This window comes from Heloderma suspectum, chromosome 6 (assembly GCF_057233095.1).
Source record: "Heloderma suspectum isolate Gila_16-S chromosome 6, 16-S_ref, whole genome shotgun sequence".
Lineage (NCBI taxonomy): Eukaryota > Metazoa > Chordata > Lepidosauria > Squamata > Helodermatidae > Heloderma > Heloderma suspectum.
The window spans coordinates 103,210,897-103,230,896 of NC_139463.1; the positions used below are offsets into that span (position 1 = coordinate 103,210,897).

The 20,000-nt window shown below is 48.3% G+C and overlaps 1 protein-coding gene across 2 annotated transcripts; it reads right to left on the bottom strand.

Annotated features, from left to right (window-relative positions):
• Positions 1-325: 325 nt before the first annotated feature.
• On the bottom strand, positions 326-19,597 carry BICDL2 (BICD family like cargo adaptor 2). Of its 2 annotated transcripts, none has more exons than XM_084805858.1 (10): positions 18,862-19,597; positions 15,145-15,360; positions 11,233-11,349; positions 9,731-9,877; positions 9,082-9,264; positions 7,834-8,007; positions 7,332-7,462; positions 5,283-5,403; positions 3,664-3,760; positions 326-1,492 (listed from the first exon to the last, which is right to left on the bottom strand). In XM_084805858.1, exons 1-10 carry the CDS (start codon positions 19,171-19,173, stop codon positions 1,452-1,454), a joined length of 1,539 nt encoding a protein of 512 aa, XP_084661984.1. In that variant the 5' UTR covers positions 19,174-19,597; the 3' UTR covers positions 326-1,451. The 2 variants fall into 2 exon arrangements, with proteins under 2 accessions (XP_084661984.1, XP_084661983.1); XM_084805857.1 differs by having other exon boundaries at positions 331-1,492; positions 3,573-3,760; positions 18,862-19,596.
• Between the last annotated feature and the right edge of the window lie 403 nt (positions 19,598-20,000).

The window sequence follows — 20,000 nt, forward strand, 5'->3', positions numbered from 1 at the left end:
CAATCTAGTAACTCTGAGCATGTGCAGAGTTCCTTTCCCTCATTACTGAGTTACCACAGCCAACTCCCACAGAGATGGAATTAGGGCTTCGAGAGAGCATGATTTACAAGTTGGCTTGAGGTCTGGTCTTTCTCATTTTGCAAACTAAGCACTGTTTGCTATAACTGTAGTAACTGTCTGGCTGCAGGTTCAAATAACCTTTGCTAACTTCCTTCCCCTCATGCACCATCCAAAAATCTGGTCTCCCAGCATTCCCTGCTCTATGCTACAAGATACCACTTCCCTCCAAAGAACCTGTTTCCCAGCAGCAATGACAGAGAGGCGTGAAGTATAAGAACCATACTTTTTAATTTTAATAAACAGTATATTATTTAATCTGTATTAACAAATATACAACAAAAATAATCTATAACAATATACATTTTCTTGTTCGTATATAAATAAATCTCTATTTGGATTCATCCTGTCAGCTTTGATATGTAAACTGTAATTTGTTTTTAAAGTTCTCTATTTCTTAAGCAGCTGAAAAATTACACTTGCAAAGTAGCATCTGCTTCATTTGGGTTTTTTATACATGAAGAGAAAGGGCAGAGGAGGAGGAGGAGGAAGGAACACCACTACCCCCTGCTGGTGTTCATGCAACATAGTAATGACCATGGCTCATTTGCATAAATTTATGCAGGTTTTTTTTTTTTAGCATTCTCCTGTTACCTAGTCACTCAATTACAGACTATTTTTTAAATGAACAGCAAAGAAAAAGTGGGAACCCTAATGCATTGTGGGTAATAATACTGCCACCTACAGAAGGGGGATTATTCTGCCCATTTTGCAGTATAAAGTTTGAGGGGGAAAGTTATAAGGCACCGTTTTATGCCTCCTCATAGCAGCTAGCTCCCCCGCACCCCATATTGAGGTTGCCCCATGTTTTTAGAACCCAGATCCCAGCAGAAGGTATGCCCTCAAAATCTTTTGTTTTATGCTCAGCTCCCTTTTCAAGTATATGATCCTAATTAAGTGCTTTGGTGTTCATCCTTTAAAGCAAGGAGAGCAGCCAAAAACCGAGCCAGGCTCTTGAAGGCAATTAAAGTGCTAATACAGTGAAAAGTGCAGCCTAGGAATATACACCTGGATTGTCAAGGATTGTCCTGCCATCCTCCACGATGAATAGCTTGACAGCACTCATTCCTGACTTTTAAGAAGTCTGTGAAAATTACCCCCTCACTATTGAGGGAAATGTTATGAGACCCAGCCCCTTCCCCATAAAACTTTAGTCTACAAGGGAGTAAAGGATCAATACCCAGGGTTCAGGCCCATTCAGTTAAAAAAAAAAAAAAGCCAATCACGATGACACTTGGATGATACCAACGTTAAAACTTTGTGTCTGCTCAGGATATCTAGAAAACTCCACTTAGCTGAATCGTGCCTCTGACTGGCCAGCAGACTGGGTAACCTTAGAACTTGGAACACAGACTGGCCAACTGGTGTTGGAAGGCTAGAGGTATTTAAGAGAGAGAGAGAGACCAAAATAAACTAGTTAAACTATATGTTGAGTAACCCTGAACATCTAGCATCACCCTACATCAGGTTCCCCAACCTGGTGCCCTCCAGATGTTCTGGGCTACAACTCCCATCAGCCCTAGCCAGCATGGCCAAATGTGAGGCATGATGGGGAGTTGTAGGCTTAAACATCTGGAGGGCCTTTCTAGTCCCATTGGCCTGCCTTCCCCAACCTGGAGCCCTCCAGAGGTGTCGGACAACAACTCCCATCATTCCCCAGCCAGCATGGAGGGCACCAGGTTGGGAAGGCTCCCATTGGCTAATTAATAAAGGGAATTGCATCCAGTCATGTTATTTCAGTTGGCCTACAGCAACCATTTGGTGAACTGGTGGCCTCCACTTGGCCACGGTGGTGTGTGCTAAGTAAACTTGCCGTTCGGAGATAATTGCCCCAGATTCAAACCAGTACATCCCACCAATCCTCCTAACAGCTGCTTATTAGGAGGCCAGAGATCAGACTTCCCCAACCTGGTGCCCTCCAGATGAGCCCCATGCAGCATGGCCAATGGCCAGGAACTCTGGGAGTTGTGGTCCAAAACATCTGGAAGGCATTCAGTTGGGGAAGGCTGCCCTAGGTACTTGGGATATCGATCAACAGAGCTGGTTGACCCCAGGACATAACTGAGAGAATCTCCATTGCTCCAAGTGGAATGAGACCTATAATGAATATCTTTATCACTGTATTATTCCAGTGGAAGCTGGTGGTTGTGATTTTGATGGGGCTGTGACTCCATTCTGGATTTTAGTCAGAACCAGTCAGGACTCTAAAGGAGCTACCCAAAGTGCTGAACCTATTTTGGGAGATGGGGTTCAGCACCTTGGATAGCTCCTTTAGAGTCCTGGCTGGTTCTGACTAAAATCCAGAATGGATTCACAGCCCCACCGAAATCACAGCCACCAGCCTCCACTATATTAGTCCTATAGGTGCCCTGACTAAATCTGGTGCCCAGAACTCAGATGACCAGTTCAGAGTGTCAGTTTCAATGACTGAGAAATGCTATAAAGCCACTGTCTTATTTGCACGTTACACTTGTGGGGCACTTATGTATTGAAGTAAGCCTGGGGCCACCTTGCTACATGAGCTAGCCCCACACCCACAGGTGTCTGTAAAACAAGGGTGGGCAACTTGTGGCCCTCCAGCTGTTTGGCCTACAACTCCCATCAGCCATAGCCAGGGTAGCCAATGGTAAAGGATGATAGGAGTCATAGGCCAAAACATCTGGAGGGCCACAAGCTGCCCACCCCTGCTGTAAAGGAGCCCCCTGCCCCCACTCCTGATAGCCAAGCTAGCCCCACTTCGATGCCTGCATGTTGTGTGTGGACATCTGTGAAGAAGCCCCTATACCGGTCTTCCCCACTCTGGTACCCTCTAGACGTTTTGGACTTCAGCTCCTACCAGCCCCAGCAAGGATGGCCAATGGGCAGGAATACTTGGAGTCAGTGGAGGCTGGTGGCTCCGATGTCAGTGGGGTGATGAATCCATTCCAGGTTTTAGTCAGAACCAGCCAGAACTCTGAAGGAGCTATCCAAGGTGGTTCTGACTGAAACCCAGAGCAGATTCACTACCCCACTGACATCGGAGCCACCAGCCTTCACTGCTTGGAGTTGTCATCCACAACAGCCGGGGGGCACCAGGTTGCAAAAGGCTACCCCACACCACAGGATGCATAGGGGTTCCTTTGCAGATGTCCATGCCCAAGGCGTGGATGTCAGAGATGTGGCTAGCCTGGATATGCGACCCCGCCCTGCTCCTGCTTCAGCGTGTACCCTACAAGCACGCAGTGCTCCAGCAGGGCTCCAGAGCAACTGAAATGTGGAGCAGGAGACAAAATCCGTCTGGCCTAGGTTGAGTTGACAGGCTGCTAAAAGACACTGAGCCCATTTCAGTTCAAAACGTGTCTCATTGCTGGCTGCTACATCTCCCGTCAGCCACCTCAGCCTTTGCCTGGTACTGGCGTCTTGCATGCCCCCCACCACCTTTTCTTTCTTTGACCCTTTTAGAAGCTCCCCCACACCTCCTGGCCTCTCAGCTTTTCCGGAAGAACGAGAAGAAGCCCCTGCTGTTGTGACTGGTGGTGCCACGCCGAAACAAAGGAGGGTTCTTGCCTTGTGTCGGGGTCTTAGGCAGTGAGGAGACGGGCGGGGTCCGCTCTTCCTGCTGCTTCTGGAGTAGTTGCTGGTGAATGATATACTGAATATCATCCTGTGTGCCACAGAGAAAAGTTAATATTAAGCATTGACAGAAATGGAACCCAAGAATTCTGGGAGACTTACCCTGTTCATTGTCTCTAGAGCTGAGTCCTAAGCTCTATGCAGAACTTTTTTTAGCTTGAAAGTGAGGGTTTGGGTGGGGTGGGGGTTTGAAATATTTCATAGGTCCTATCCACCCGCACACTTTTTTCACTGCTCCCTCTTTCGTAGTCTGACTGGTGGCAGTGATCATGCTCTTGGGAGTCTTGGCTGCTAGCGGGTATCAATTTTGGGGTTTGGGGTTTACCAGGCTCCAGAAGGCAGAAAGCATTGCCCTCACTCTGATTTGGCTTCACTGATAATGCCACATCATAACCTGTCATCATCGATAAAGCTGAATTAGAGTGAGGGCATTGCTTCCTGCCCTCACTCTCAAGACTTGTAGGTAAAAAAAAAGAATGGTGCTCACCAGCAACCAGGATCACAATTGCCAAAGCTGATAAATTCATTCCACACTTTACTCCTGCTCATGCCCCCACCCACTCCAAATCACCAAAATGCCCCCTCAACTTCACATACTAAGAACAGGGTGGTGAAGTGGGGAAGGGGTATTTCGCTGAGCACTGGTTTTCCCCTCTGTACTGCTTATTTTTGAGATTGATTCCTTTCCATTTTCCTTTTCCTCTGTCCCCTCCAAGTATTTCTTCCCTATTTTTTCTTCTTTTTCTTTTCACTCATTCCTAGCACCCTTGCTCTCCTCTCTTGCTTTGTTTTCAGCCAGTCTTTGGTAAACCCTTGCTGTTGCATTTGCTGCCCTGCTCTTGGTCTTCTCCCTTCAGCCGCCCGTCACAGTCTCCTTTCTCTTTTAGGTCCCTGTTCGGAATTGGAATGAATCCATAAAGCGAACTTGGAACAAATCGTGAATGCAGGGGAAGACTCAAAAAATTCTCACACTCATTTCAGCTGTGTCACTTCACAGATCTGGAATTTATTAAACATCACAGAAGCCAAAGTTACACCCTACTAGTAATTTGGGATTTTAAAAATTTGGCTTTTGTTACTATTGAAGGTTTTCTAGAGCATGGTTTGTTCTGGCCTGCTTGCAGCATACAAATTAGCAGAGCGGCCCAAGACATTTTGCTGCCTGAGGTGAAGGACAAGAACGGTGCTCTCCCCTATTCCACATACAGAAGCTGATTGGACCGCCATTGAATTTTTACTTCAATACTGGCAATAGAATAGCATCCTCCACCACACTTGAGGGCAGCAGGCCAGCGTAGGGGATGGGGACAGGCCATGCGGCACACGCAGCTCTGTCCTTCGACAGAGGGGAACAGCTGAGGAGCTCAGGAGAAAAAAGCCAGGCGAGTGCCACTGCCGCTGCTTCCCCCCACATTTGCCACCTGAGGTGGTTGCCTTGCTCTGCCTCCTGGGAGGGCTGGCCCTGCAAACTAGGAGGACAACTGACAAGCTTGATGGTTCTGGATTAAATCCCAGGAAAAAATTTCTGACATTTCTGATGGCTTCCTACTCACTTGCCAAGCTTCCAGCTCCTGGGAAAGTGCCATCTTCTGGCGTATGACGCGTAATAACTGCTGGCTCAATGAATCCCGCTCCAGAGAGACTTTGGCCATTTCCAGTTCTATCTCGCTTTTCCTAGTAAGGAAGAGGGCAGAGACACGAAGATAAGTAATATGTTTATTTGTTTAAGTCAAGCCTGTTACAGATCTTGCTTTTACATGCTGCTCCCATCCTGACCTGATGGCTTAAAAGTGAGCAACACCCACCCACCCCATATACTGTATCCAAGAGATCTGTGGGGTTCTTCAGAAGCTTGTCATTTATGGCTGCCAGGTGGACTTTCCTGAAAGTCAATTTGCCCACCATTCCAATCCCCCTGAAACCATGAAGCTGAAAGGGGATGTTGAGAGTGCTCTAGGAAAAAGGTGGGCAAAAAGTATATTTCCAGATGTTTTAGGCTTCAACTCCCAGCATTCCTGGCTACTGGCCATGCTGACAGAGGCTTCTGGGAGTTGACATCCAACACATCTGGAGATCTACCTCCTGCCCACCCCTGTTCTAGAGTGCACTCTCAACTTATCTGAGCAACAGAGAGGCCTAGCAGTGCAGTTCAGTGCAGGACACTTCCCAGAATCCTATCTGATACACACCTTGGCAGACATGCAGAGGTTCCTCTGCAGACAACTCATTAAAAGAAAGGGCTCTGTGGAGCTAGAACGTCTGGTTTAAAAGAGTGCCAAAGAGAGAGGATGAGGAGCAAGAGCAGCTGATGAAAACGGTGGTGAGAAGGTAAACTTCCCCAAGAAAGGGGGTACCGTTGAGGCTGCCAGCGCTGAGGGCAGTCATCAGTCCTGGTCAGCCCTGGGGGCCCCAGAAGCTGCTGGAGGAAGCCGGCATTGGTGCTGGCCCTGCGCTAATGTTATGTATGCAGAAGTGGTAGGAAACGTAAATGTAAGCTGTAAGGTTAAATATTGCCAGAAAATGGAAATTAGCAGAAGTGCCTACAATTAAAGACTAGGTGAATAAGGAAAACATACACATCAGCTTTCCCCAACCGTGTGCCCTCCAGATGTTTTGGACTACAATTCCCTGGATTCCTGACCATTGGCCATGCTGGCTGGAGCCGATGGGAGCTGAAGTCCAAAACATCTGAAAAGCACCATGTTGGGAAAGGCTGTTATACATGAATAAATTCAAGATGCTATTAAAGGAAAGTGGATGCATTAAAAAACCTGTGATTCAGGGCTTTTCCACACAAGACATTTATCAAGCGATCGTCATTCCCTACTCATGGTTGTTTACAGGTTCTTTAGATGATGTCATGACACTCCAGTTTCAGTTCTATGTCTAGCCAGCACTTTCGGTGAGGTTTTTTTTTAAGAGCAGCGAAAATGCAGCATTTAATTGTGAGAGAGAAAGAAAGCAAGATTTCCTCTTGTGTATTTGCGCTATTCCACTATACGACACAGCCACCTAGAGTTGTGTAGTGGAAAAGCAGGAAAGGAAACGCTGCTCGTGTAGTGCTCAGATCCCAATTCTCTGACGAAACCAAAAGTGGATACAGCAGATTGCTTTGTGTAAAAAAATTCTCAGTCATTAGATTGTATTAGTTCTGTTTAAAGTAGACTCACTGAAATAAATGGGACTGAAGTTAGAGAAACACTGGATACAACCCATTAGATTTCACACTAGGATAGATATGGGGGTTTAATATGTAACGTAAAAACATATGAATAAATGGTGGACTGGATAGTCTGTAATGGATATATTTGTTTTTTGTTGCTTTGCCTGTTTGCCTATTATAGATATTTTATTATAGTAAGCAACATAGAAGTATTACAAATAAATAAATATTGCAGCCTTCCCAAACCTGATGCCATCAAGATGTGTTGGACAGCAACTCCCATGGCCAGTGGCTGGTTGGGAATGATGGGAGTTGCGGTCAAATACATCTGGACAGCACCAAGTTGGGGAAGGCTGGTTTAGTTTGTCAGTTGTTATTTGTATGTACGTGTGCACATGTTGCAGATAATACATTTTAAAATAATATGTGGTTAGCTCACTTTATTATAGCTTCATCCCGATCTGCTATGGCCAACTTCAAGGCTTCATCCCGGTTGCTCTCTTGATACAGGCGCCTCTGGTTCTCTATCTCAGTCTTCAAATTGCAGAGATCCACATACTGCAGCGTAATCTGGAAATGGGAATAAAAAATAGGGATATCCGTCGTTAGAAAATCCAGCCGTTTGGGGACCTGATGGCTCCCCGCTGCCCACCCAGCTCGGCTTACATTTGCAAGCTGAGCCACATGGGTTTTTCCCAGATTCCAGGACCTTTCTCGAGGGGTGTGGGGGTGTCGTAAAAAGAAATCTGTGCAAATTGGAGCTGCATATTGTGCCGTTTGTGCAAATTACACATTTTGTGGCCGCAATTCGCACAAATGTCTTTTTACCCCAAAAAGAAAAAATGAAAATTCATGAGTTGGCAGATCGAGTCCGGTCAGCTTAGGGAAGCAAGCCGAAGTCCATGCAGTGCCCTCTGCTGGGAAAGCACAGCACACGCTACCTGATCCTGGAGTCTTGTGATTTCTGTTTCTCTCTGCCTCAGTATATCTTGCTCCAGGTGACTCAAGGCCGAAACTTTTCTGGCGTATTCAGCTTCCTCCTCCTCCAATCTCCGTGAGGGGTTCTTTGGAGCCATGGGGGTGGGACAAGTCTTGCAGGTGCTGTGGGCCATTGGCTAAAACAGACAAACAGAACATGAGATATCCATGGCACTCAGATGCAGCTGACTTTGGGGTGGGACACAGCAGCCATTTGTTCAGGATAGTACCCCTCTAATTGCCAGGGGCTGATTTTCTTGGGGTTCCCTCATATAGCGCTAATGGCATCTGAGTGGACCAGTCACTTTAGGTTGCGACCCTATGTTCACTTACATGGGAGTAAAGCCCCATTGAACACAAAGGGATTTGCTTCTGAATAAACATGCATAGCATTGTGCTGTAGGTGAGTTTAACTACAGCATTGGATTATTACAAAACAGAGTTGTTGCACATATGAACAATCTAGAAAATGTCAAGAATTCAATTGTTTAATAAATGTTGAACATTTTCAAGCCTCACTTTTGATTTTTTAAAAATATATTTATATATTTATGTTTCTTGATCAATTTTAAGGAACTAATATCTGATGAGCCAATTCATCAGCATAATATGTTTACATATTTGTTGGCTGTTAACGTTTTTATTTTTAGGTTTCATCTCAAATGTTTGCAGCAGTCTTCCACAACCTAGTGCCCTCCCATCACTAAACCTCCCATCACCATCAGCCAATACAGTCAATGGCCATGCTGACTGGGGATGATGGGAGTTGTAGTCCAACAGACCTGGAGGGAATCAGGTTGGAGAATGTTGGTTTACAATAATGAGCTACATTTATACATTGATTTTTTTTCTAAAGACAACAGCACCACTAACCAGGAATTTTGGAAGGTGGCAAGTGGGGCGGGGATCAGCATAGGAGAATATAATTTCTGCTTAAATTTGAATCCCCCCGCTCAGCCCAAATGCTGGACTGTTGTATTAAAATTTCTGCAAAGTAGATAAGAAGATAGCAGATTTCAGACTTCCAAAAAGGGTATGTTTCCGAATTTGCACAACGTGTGAGAAGGATTGGTGGTGAATAAGCTATACTTCCATAGTCTACTTTTCCCAAATAGTCACATAGCTTCTCATATTCTTTTGACATTGGGAATTTTACCAATAATGCAAACAGGTGAACTCAAAGCCCCACCCGCTTCATTCATTTCCTGTACCTTATGAGCCTGTCCAGGTGCTCCAGGAGCATCCTCCAAACTACTTTCGATTTCAGACTGGATGGAGCTGACTGAGGTGTCCAAGTCATGCAGACGGATCTCTTCCTTCATCTCCTTGACTTGATGCTGGAGACGACGGTTGGAGGCCCGGAGCTCTTCTGCTTCCACTTCTACCTGTCGCATCTTGGGATGAGAAACAGGAAGGGGGTATGGAGAATGGAAACCGCTTGTGGTGATCACTTCCTCCATGAGGTAAAGCTACTTTCAATTACTCCTTCTACCTCATTCTTTGTATAAACAAGCCCACACACCCCTCACCTTTCTAATTTTAATTAACTGTTTCCCACCCACCTCTTCCATCTTAATCATTGAACTTCAGTATTAGCAGGATGTGCTGGGGGAGGTGAGGAGAAAAATGCAGCCATTCCCCCAGCCCTGCTGAAAGAGATAATTTCCCCCCTCTTCCCTCCTCATTCCTTTTTCCTCATGTGTCTTCTTAGATTGTAAGCCTGCAGGCAGGGACTGTCTTGTTTTCCTGAGTTGCTCCAGGAGCCTTTTTGGCTGACGAGCAGGTCAAAAATCCTTTAAAGAAATACACACTAGCTACCAGTCCTCTCCAACATAGTATTTATGAAATGCAAGCATATACCCGCAGCTCCTTGGCATGACTCTCTTTGCGGAGCAGGAGGAGGTTATCGTGCAGTGTGTCCACCAGTGCCTGGGTAGATTCGTTCTCCTCCCGAAGCTGGTGGATCTGTTTCTCCAGATCTTGCTTCCGGTCTTGTAGCATAAGATTCTGGGGAAGGTGTGCATAAAACAACAGTAGTCAACACCCCATTGGAGCTAGGCCCCGTATCTCCCCATTTCCTGCTGGGAAGCCAGCGGGTTGCAGCATAGAGACTGGCACCTCCTAGAGGGCCCATATCCTATCCTGGGAGTCTGGGTAAACCAGGCATTTTCCTGCCTGAGGCAGAAGATCTAAAATGACACCCCCTCCCTGTCCCCTGTGAGATAATTAGCCATTTGCCACCCCCTTATGGTAGCTTTACCCAACCTGGAGCCCTCCAGATGTCTTGAGTACAACTCCCATCATCCCCAGCCAACATGGCCATTGCTTCAGGCAGCAGATGCTGGGGGTGGCAGCAACAGCCCCCCCACCAGCCATTCCTCCCCAGCCTCCCCAGCTGGGGATGCTGGGAGTTGTAGTCCAACACATCTGGAGAGTGCAAGGTTGGGGAAGGGTGCGCTAAACTGGCCTCCTCCCCTCAGATGTGGTGGTGGTCACTCTCCTGTTCCCAGTGTTGAGGTAAAATTCAGCTGCCAGTCAAGTCAGTTCCTCCATGTGGGATTGGGGCAGGGGGCAGCGGTGCCACCATCTTGTCCTTTGCCTCAGGCAGCAAAATGTCATGGGCCAGCCCTGGTGAAGGGGGCAACAAAGACAACCATCTCTGATTATATGTCCTTTCCTCAGCTCTCAGAGACCACAGTCAGGCCTTAAACAACTGGACAACAAAGGTGTGGGAAAGAAGAGGGCTTCCGTGAATCATGAGCCTTAGCATCTCTTCAGCAATCAAGGGCTGAGACTTGGCCACCATTGTTTTATCTTCCCATGTTACACCAGCCAGTTTAGAAGGCAGCGCCCCCTAGAAGGGTGGAGGAGGCAATGCCATGATTTTTTTATTATTATTCTTTTTTATTTACTACTACATTTATTTCCTGCCTTTTTTCCTCTTTCAAGGAACCCAAGGCAGCTCATATGGTCCTCCCATTCCTCCTCTCCATTTTATCCTCACAACAACCCTGTGAGGTAGGTTAGGCTGAGAGTCAATAAGTGGCCCAAAAGTCACCCAGCGAGCTTCACACCCAAGTGAGGACTAGAACTAGGATGTCCTGAGGCCCAGTCCAACACTCTAACCCAGGCTTCCCCAACCTGGTGGCCTCCAGATGTCTTGGCCTACAACTCCCAGACTCCCCCAGCCAGCTGGCTGGAGGACTCTGGGAGTTGTAGACCAAAACATCTGGAGGCCACCAGGTTAGCGAAGGCTGTGCTAACCACTACACCACAAGCTCTCCCCTTCCCCAATGCCTTCCTCACTCATCGGGCCTCCCCTGGTTTCAGGAGGTACAGCACGGGAAGGCCTCCTTTCTCACCTCAGCTTGCAGGCTTTGTGTCCGGGCAGCGTGTTCAGTGCTGCTAAGAGTCAGGGTCCGATGCTCCCCACGCAACAAGGTCAGTTCTTCCCGTAGCCGCCGCTCCAGCTGAGTGACCTGCAGGGTTGGGGGATAGGTGGACAGACATTAGGCTTTGGCAATAGCCAGGCTTCAGCCTCCTTGACTAAGTCTTGTCCCTGAACGGTGTGAAGTGCAATGGGCCTCTGAGCACAGTTGGAGCTTTACTACTAAATATTCAGTCTGACGCAGGGCTGATGGGAGAAACAAGTGGAATGTATACAGCAGGAGGGTGTAGAACATCAGGCCTGGAGGCTGGTGGTTCCAATGCCAATGGGTCTATGAATCCGCTCTGGGTTTCAGCCAGAACCAGTCAGAACTGTATAGGAGCTTTCTAAGGTGCTGAACCTATTTTGGGGCGAGGGTTCAGCACCTTGGACAGCCCCTTTAGGCCCCACCCCTTCCCTGGCTCCTCCTCCCTTTTCCCAGCCATTGATCATTGGGTGGTTTGATGTCTTTCGTGCAGTTTTCACCGCATTCTAAACCATTGAAATGCTTCCCCTTAGCCTTAGTTACTTACAGTGAAAGCTTTAAGCTAAAATATGCTGGTATTTCCCCACCACCACCCCACCTGTTGCCTTTGCCCCTGCCCACCATTGTAATGTTACCCCCAAAAAGCTTATATGACATTGAATGTGGCCCTTTGGTTGAAAGAAGTTCTTCACCTCTGGTATACAGCAACACAAGGGAAGAGGGTGCCACTGGTCATATGCAAAGTGCTTTTCCATAAACACTTAATAACCACACTCAGCACACAAACTTCTGCAATTGAGAGGCAAGTTTCTAAGTGGGTGGGAGGACTGGCACTTTGGGGGGATTTTGTGTGGGGGTGGGAACCCACACTTTTCCTGACCCCTCCCCCCTTGCTTATTATCATCAGGTGCTAGGCTAAGAGACATGAAGTCTCCAGGTTTGAATTGTAGCAAGGCCCCAGGCTTTCTCCAATCTGTGTGCCATATCTTTCCTATCCCAAGTAAACTGAGGACTAGAGACCTGAACTTTATAAAGGAAAATAAATTCTCAGAGTTGAACATTTTATTATACTGATGTTTTCTGATACTTTGTTAGCTTCCTTGGATGCCAACAATGGCAGAAAGGAGGCATATACAAAAAATATATATACCAGATTTGCTGACCGTGAACCAATGCCTAGAACAACCTAATCATCAGTTTTTACACAGAAGAGGAAAAAAATCACATCCCATTAACTGGTTCCAGAGAAACAGAGTCTTTGGAGTGCAAAATCCAGTGAGGGCAGAGAACATCTCTTTAGGTAATTTTCCCAGCGACTTTTAAATGCTGAATCCGGATTTATTATTTACACCATGTCTATTGCACTTTGCAGCGTATGGACCCCTTTACAGGACTTATCTCATTTATCTGATTTTGTTATCACCGCCTCCCTGTAGTTAGTTTCCTACCTTCCTGGAAACCTGCCAGTCTGGTTGGATGACAAGAACAGAGAGTATGATCTCAACTTCATGGCTTGTTTCAAATGAATTCCTTGTTATGTATTGGAACTTCTAACACGGCACAGCCCCATCCCTTCTGCTTTGTGGTGGCAATGAACTATTATTTGCATGGTGATAGGAAGCTGCCATATAAGGAATCAGACCATACATTCATCTAGCTCAGAATTGTCTATACTGATTGGCAGGGGTCTTTCCCAGCCCTACCTGGAGATGCTGAGAATTAAACCAGGTACCTTTTGCATGCAAAGTAGGTGCTCTACCACTGAGCTGCAGCCTTCCCTCATTATAATAAGTGGGGTGGTGATGTCCATTCTGCCACACACACACACACACACACACACTGTTCCAGAAATACATTATGCAAATGCTGATACATTCCTCAACTTTCTTTGTCTGGTTTCTTTTGTATACAAGCATTGGTGTTTTTTTAAAGCATTTAGGACTTGTTTTGTAAGAGAGGGAAAAGGAAGGAAACAAAGGAGGTAACCCTGAAGTGTTGCCACCCCCCAAGGTTTGAGGGTCCCACCTATTCTACTTAAAGCTGAAATAAATTGGGGTAGGGGGTTCTCAGTCCTCCAGGTGCCTCCTCTGAGAGAAGCTCGGAAGGCAGCAACAAGGGAGAGGGCGTTCTTGGTGGTGCCCCCCCAATTATGGAATGATCTCCCCAACAAGACCTGCCTGGCGCCAACATTATTATCGTTTTTGTGCCAGGGTAAGACCTTCCTCTTCGCTCAAAGCATTTGGCAGCATATGATGAGATTTTAATCAGGTCATGGATTTTTCTTATAGTTGTTTAAAACTGTTTTAGATATATGTGTGTCTCTGCGTGTGCTGTCTGTTTATATGTTTGTATGTAAATGGTTTTTATAATGTATTTTAAATCTTTGTAACCTGCCCAGAGAGCTTCGGCTACTGGATGGTATAGAAGTGTAATAAATGAAAAAAATGAATGAATGTGGAACCTCCGTGTTCCATACCAGCTGCTGGGGAACATGAGCTGGAGGGAAGCCCGCATGTTCTGCATATGGGCTTCCCATAAGGCATCTGGTTGGCTGCAGTGGGAACAGAATGCTGGACTAGAAAGGCCCTTCCTATGTTCTTAAGTTCTCAAGCAAAGTCATCCCCCTATTCATTTTCCCCACCCATCAACATTCCCAATTATGAATGCTGTTGGATTTAGGGCTTTTACTCTGTGTGTGCATGCGCGTGCGTGGCAAGGCGGGGGTGGATGAAGTGAAGGCTTATGGAACTCATCAAGGCGATTCATCAATCTGATTGTTGTACAATTTACACATTCTCTAGATTTGTACAAAAGTTTCCCTGAAATCAAATTCCAGGAACGTTAAAATGTTTGAAATTCAATTATTTTAATTCTCCCACAGCACAAAAAAGTAACTCTCTCTCCACTAGAAAATGAATGCATCAGGAAGAAGTCTAGGCTGGGTCACTTCTTCCTTACAAGCTACCTTTCTGCAGGAAGGGAGTGTTTGTTTTGAGTGCGCATCCGATCAGGCAGTTCCCAGACCGGCATTCTGAAGCTGTACAACCCCAATAGGGGCTGTTCCCATGCCTTTTCTGAATGCAGTGGTCCACCTTCCCTAAACGGCGCCCCTGCCTCTGCCCCAGTCCATTCAGAGGGCCACTTCATGCTAAAACATATTCCAGGCCTCTATGGGCCTTTGGTCTATAAATTATGCTTCCTCCTCCTGCTAACAATCACACACAGAGCCAAGCCTGCACAAATTGCAGCCATAAATTTGGACTGGTGCTCTTTTACGCAAGCAAGCCATGGCAGCGAGAGCAACATTCAACTTAACCCCTGCGTAAATTGAAGGTGAAGCCAGTGACGGCTCCAAGTGGGGGGGGGGGCTGTGCAAGACACCCTCCGTGGGCCCCCTCCCTCAGCGAGTCCACCTTCTCGCCGCCATTGTCACCTGCTGCTCTTGCTTCTCCTCCTCTCCCTCATCACTGCTACCACTTGCTTGCTTGGCAGCAGAGAGCCAGGGAGCACACTGGCCGTGGCATCTGCTGCTCCTCACTCTCGCCAACGTTGTCTGAGCCAAAGGAAGATGCAGGTGAACTCCAGGGGGTTCTTGCCAGTGGTCCCCCACTGGGGCCTGGGCCCTTGGCAGGTGCCCAACCCTGCCCAATCTTGACATTGGCCCAGGGTGTAGCGCTTCCCAGCATGGGGATGCCGTTGTAGAGAACTCCACTGGTTGAATTGCTGCCCTTCCTGCAGCTGTTCAAAGGCACAGGTCGCCACGACTGGAAATGGGATTACAGCTGCACTTCCTAGCCCACCCTCTTCCCCTCATTGCTTCGACTCAGGCTCAAAATCCACTAGCCAAATTCCCCCCCTCACCTGACTGAGCTGCTCCACCAAGCGCTGGTTCTGCTCCGAGAGGTCCAGGACAGCCTGTGAACTTTCCCGGCTCGTGTCCTGCTGTTCCAGACGTTGCTGCCCCAGCCGGGCTCGAGCAGTTGTCAAGTCGGCCTCCAGCTCCGCCACGCGAGTTTCAAACTCGGCCTGTCCCGATTCAAGGTGCAGACGGAGTTCGTGCTTCTCTTGTTCAAGATGCTGAGAGAGTCAGAGCGAGAATAGTCAGGGCCGGATAAGGAGGAGCTTGTGCAGAATAGCGGTCAAGAGAACAAGCTGTGAGCCAGGGTGTCATGGGTTCAAATCCCACTTCAGGTAGGAGGAGTTCGTTAGGTGAGCCACCATCCCTTAGTCTCCCCCACTTCTCCAATGCTGGCCTTCCTTGCAGCATGGTGGTAAGGCTTAATGAGAGAATTTGTGTAAAGCAGCTTTCCACAACCTTGTATCCTCCAGATGTTTTGGACTACAACTCCCAGGATCCCTGACAATTAGCCATGCTGGCTGGGGCTGATGGGAGTTGGAGTCCAAAACATCTGGAAGGCATCTGGTTGGGGAAGGTGGATGTAAAGTGACTTAATTGCTTCAGGAAAATGTTATACAAGTACTACATTTTATTCTTAAGATCCTATGCCTACCAAGGGCACCCAGATATACCCCCATTCATTATTCTTCTCAGCGCTAGTCTTATGAGATCTTACAAACAGATTTTAAAGTATCTTTTGAAACTCCAGTTTCTGGTGGTAACTTTTCACCACTAACGCATTTGCTTTTGTAACATCCACATGCAAATACATCTTGAACACCCCCTGCGTACCCTGTTCTCACCCCCACCCCAAAGCATGCATATTATACAAGAAAATAATACCACTATTATATAATCTCTTACACGTTATTTACCCAGTGATCCAAAACCTTACACTGCATTTTGTATCCCAGTATCTGAAAGCTATCCGTGAGAACCGCCCTGCAGTCATACACATGCATAGATGACACAGTAAAGTTGAAATCATAGGTGGGCCACAGGTGGGCCCTCGCCTCCCCCTGGTCCAGCTATCCCTGCCCTCTGTTGCATCACTGAAATTTGCAGTGGTGGCAAAAACATTGCTAGCTTAGCGCCAATTTTCAGTGGCTCACCACTATGGAAGCCTAAACCATCCAAATCGCTATGGAATCCTAAAGTGGCCAAATCTTGTTTGAAAATAAGCAAGGTTTAGGCATTTTAGGTTTCTTTAGCAATTTGCAGTTTAAAATCGGTGGCAAAGCAGCGATCTTTTTTGGCGCCCTGTAGAGTGAGCAGCAGCCTGCAGATTGTGGCTGGCAAGGGAGACTGAGAAGGGGGAGGCAAAAATAGCCTCTGGACCCCCCAAGTAGCCCACCCCTGGTCTAAATAGAGGGCTGCCTTCCTGGAATCCATACCCTCTTGCCTCATGAACCCTGGGCCCTAATCCCTGATCATCCCTGGAGCTTCCATTTCTACCACTTCGCATGCAGAAGATCCAAGGTCCGATCCCTGGCATCTCCAGGTGGGGCTAGGAAAGAATCCTGCCTGGAACCGTGGAGGGCCGCTGCCAGCCAGTGTCGACAGTACTGGGCTAGATGGACCCAGGGTCTGACTCAGGATAAGGCCGCATCCTATGTTCCAGTTTCAGAGGCGATATATCTCTGAACATCAGGTGCTCCAACTCTGTGATGGCTTGTGTGAGTCCAGAGGCCTCTTGCAGGCTGCTGTTGTAAGCAGAATGCTGGACGAGACACATCCAGTAAGTCAAGGTTGTTCATATGTTCCTGTGATACAGGGCACCCAGGCTCAAATTAAACTTTGTACTAGTGGAGGCTGCTGGCTCCGATGACAGTGGGGCAGTGAATCTGCTCCGGGTTTCAGTCAGAACCAGTCAGGACTCTAAAGGAGCCATCCAAGGTGCAGAGCCACCAGCCTCCACTCCTCCGTATATACATTCCCCTCTCCCAGATCAAGTCAGTTCTGCCTAAGAATTTCCTAGTGAAGGTGCAGTGAACTTCCCCTGTAGCAGTGCCCCCAGTGACAGTGAGGACAAATACACACTACAGAGGAAAGTCTCTGGAGCAGATTCCATTCGGACACACCTTGGATTCTACTCTGGAACAGGCCACAGACGGCAGGGCCACCCATGAATCACGACTCAACAGGCCTGTGACAAACTGAACTTCACTTTTCAATGGTTTCCTAATTGCAGCGTCTACCTTGCCTCAAAAAAAGAGTCACGGCCCCTTGGCACCAGGCCCAATCCCTGGGAGCAGCAAAACTATTTAGGTCTCAGAAGGGTACAGCCAATGGGTGAGGCCCTTTGGGGGTGGGTGACTCATTTGGGGCACTTGCTTTCTCTCCTTCCTCTGTTCCATTCGGTCACACTTTCTGTTCTTCCGTCCCTCTCACTCAGGAATTATATCCACACAGTTAGCAGCTCCGCCTCGCCTCACCAGAGACCTCTGCCATGCCAAACTGGTTCAGCCAGTTGCCACGGGTATCATGCCCAGAGGTCACTCTGCTGGTGCCAGTTTCGCCCTAGGTCAAGGCCTCCAGGGTTATTTGAGAAGGGAAATGGACGAGAGACAGAGGTGGCTGAAATCATGCAAGTCCAGAGTTTCTTGATAATCAAAGAGCTCTGAAGGTGCCAGGAGGCGGAAAGCCTAGGTTTCCCCCACTCCCCAGAAGCACCCATGCCCTTCCAGGAGAGAAGACAGGGTTGTTTCACATGTGAGGAAAAGAGCTTCCGTGTCAGAAATGGCACGTAGACACACATTCATGCAGCAGCAACGTCTATACCAGGTAGAGGGAACAAGTGGCCATCCAGAGGTTGTTGGACTCCAGCTCCTATCATCTCTCCCCATTGGCTATGCCTGATGGGAGCAGCAGTCCACCAGCACTTGGAGGGCCACACGTTCCCCACCTTTGTCCTATGAACATGCGGGATCATCACCAGTCACAATCTACATAGCACAGGGATGCTGGACCACTTTCAGCTCAAGGGCTGGACTCCATTTTGGAGAAGCTGGGGGGGCACATTCCAGTGGTGGGTGTGGCCAAAATGGCAGAACCAAAATACCAAAAACACCCGCATATTTGAGTGTAAAGCTCTTAATGCTGGTGACTGAGCCTTAGGAGAGGCAGTTCAACCTTTTAGAAAAAGGGAAAGAACACCACGCCGGGAAATGATTGGCTGTGGGTGAAAGAGGTGGGACCAGGGGAAAGGGGGTGGCCTTCTGGGGAACCCCGAGAAGGTGGGACTGGGACTCCATGGGGGCCAGATTTGGCTCATGGGCCTGAGGTTCTACACCCGTGACACAGGGAGCTGGTGCTGCGTGGAAGCACGTCCTGTGTAAGCAGCGTGTAATGTGTGAAGCAGAAGAAGTCAGGATCTCCTGGGATTGGCGTGCAGGGGGTGATTACAGCAGCGAGTACAGGACGCTGTTTACTCCAGTGCTCCTTTGGAAAGAGAATGTGGCCCAGCAGAGCACATGAGAAAATCCAGAACTCCCTGGTTCTTGGGAGAAGGTCTCATTTTTATCTGCACACCAACCCTGCGAGGTAGGCGAAGCTCTGCGATAACAACAGGCCCAAGGTCACCTGCTGAGCTGCATGGCTGACCAGAGGAGTCCTGGTCTCAAGTGTGACATCCTCCCAGCTGCGCAGCGCCGCCGCCTCCCCCCCCCCCCCCCGCTCACCTCTTTGGCCTCTGTGTGCTCTTTGGCGAGTTCCTCGTAGCGCCGCTCCAGCTCCTCGTTGCGTTCCAGGAGCATCTTTCCCAGCTCCGCCGCCAGTAGCAGATCCTGCTCTTTCCTCCGCAGCAGCACCTCCAGATCCGCCTCTTCCTCGGGGTCCCCGTCCCCAGCAGCCGCTTCGCCCGCGAAAGACGGCGGACGCTCGCCGCCAAAGGGGTAGAACTCGTCCCCCAGAGCGGGCGGGGGGGTCAGGGGGAAAGAGGTCCGGAGGGCCTCCTCCTCGGGGCACAGGCAGGGAGCTGTGGTTGTTGCCATGGGGTTTCTGGAGCGGGGGGGGGGGCGCAGGCTGCTGGGAGGCCTAGTGGGAAGAGCGGTGCAGCAGGTTAGACTGGGGAGAACTGGAAAGCCAGCGTGCCCAAGATCCCTAGCAGGGCAGAGATTCCCAGCGGGGCAGAGGAAGGCGAGAAAGAGAACTGGTAACCAGGACACCTGGGTTCTTCTGTTCCCCGGTGGGAGAAGACGCCTTCTAGAAAAGCAGGTGCCAGGTCAGCCCTGCTATCCAGGTAAGCGACAATCTGAACTCCTCAGAGGCAGCAACAGCTCGAGGAGGGAATGGCAAGCTTGCCCAGGACTCCTTCTTTTTCGTCTAGCTCTTCTAGTTCTTCTTCTTCGTCTAGTTCTTCCTCCTCCTGCTGCTTGGGTTTCGCTGTTTATTTCCCGATTCCTGCCTCCGCCCTCCCAGAGGTTGTGACAGGTGAGGCTTTACACTCCGCTTGCTCCTCCTCTCTCATTCACGCCCTCACCTGTCTTTCCTATGCCCTCCCCCTCTTACCTCCTGGGAAATTTCTGACAACCCGGTTTTTCCACTGGCTTCCATTCAGAGTCAACAGAGCCTGGCTGGATCCGGGGATCCCCCTGTTTGTCTCAGAGGAGGAGGAAGAGGAGAGAATATTATTATTATTTTCATTTCTATACCACCCAATATCCAAAGCTCTCCAGGCACAACAATTCACAAAACAAAACAAAAAATAGAGCATAACATTTCAATATACAAAATTTAAAACGACTTAAACAGCTAAAAAGAATTTCAGTTTAAAATACTAGACCTGTTAAGACAGCTGACAGAAACAGCCCATCGTATG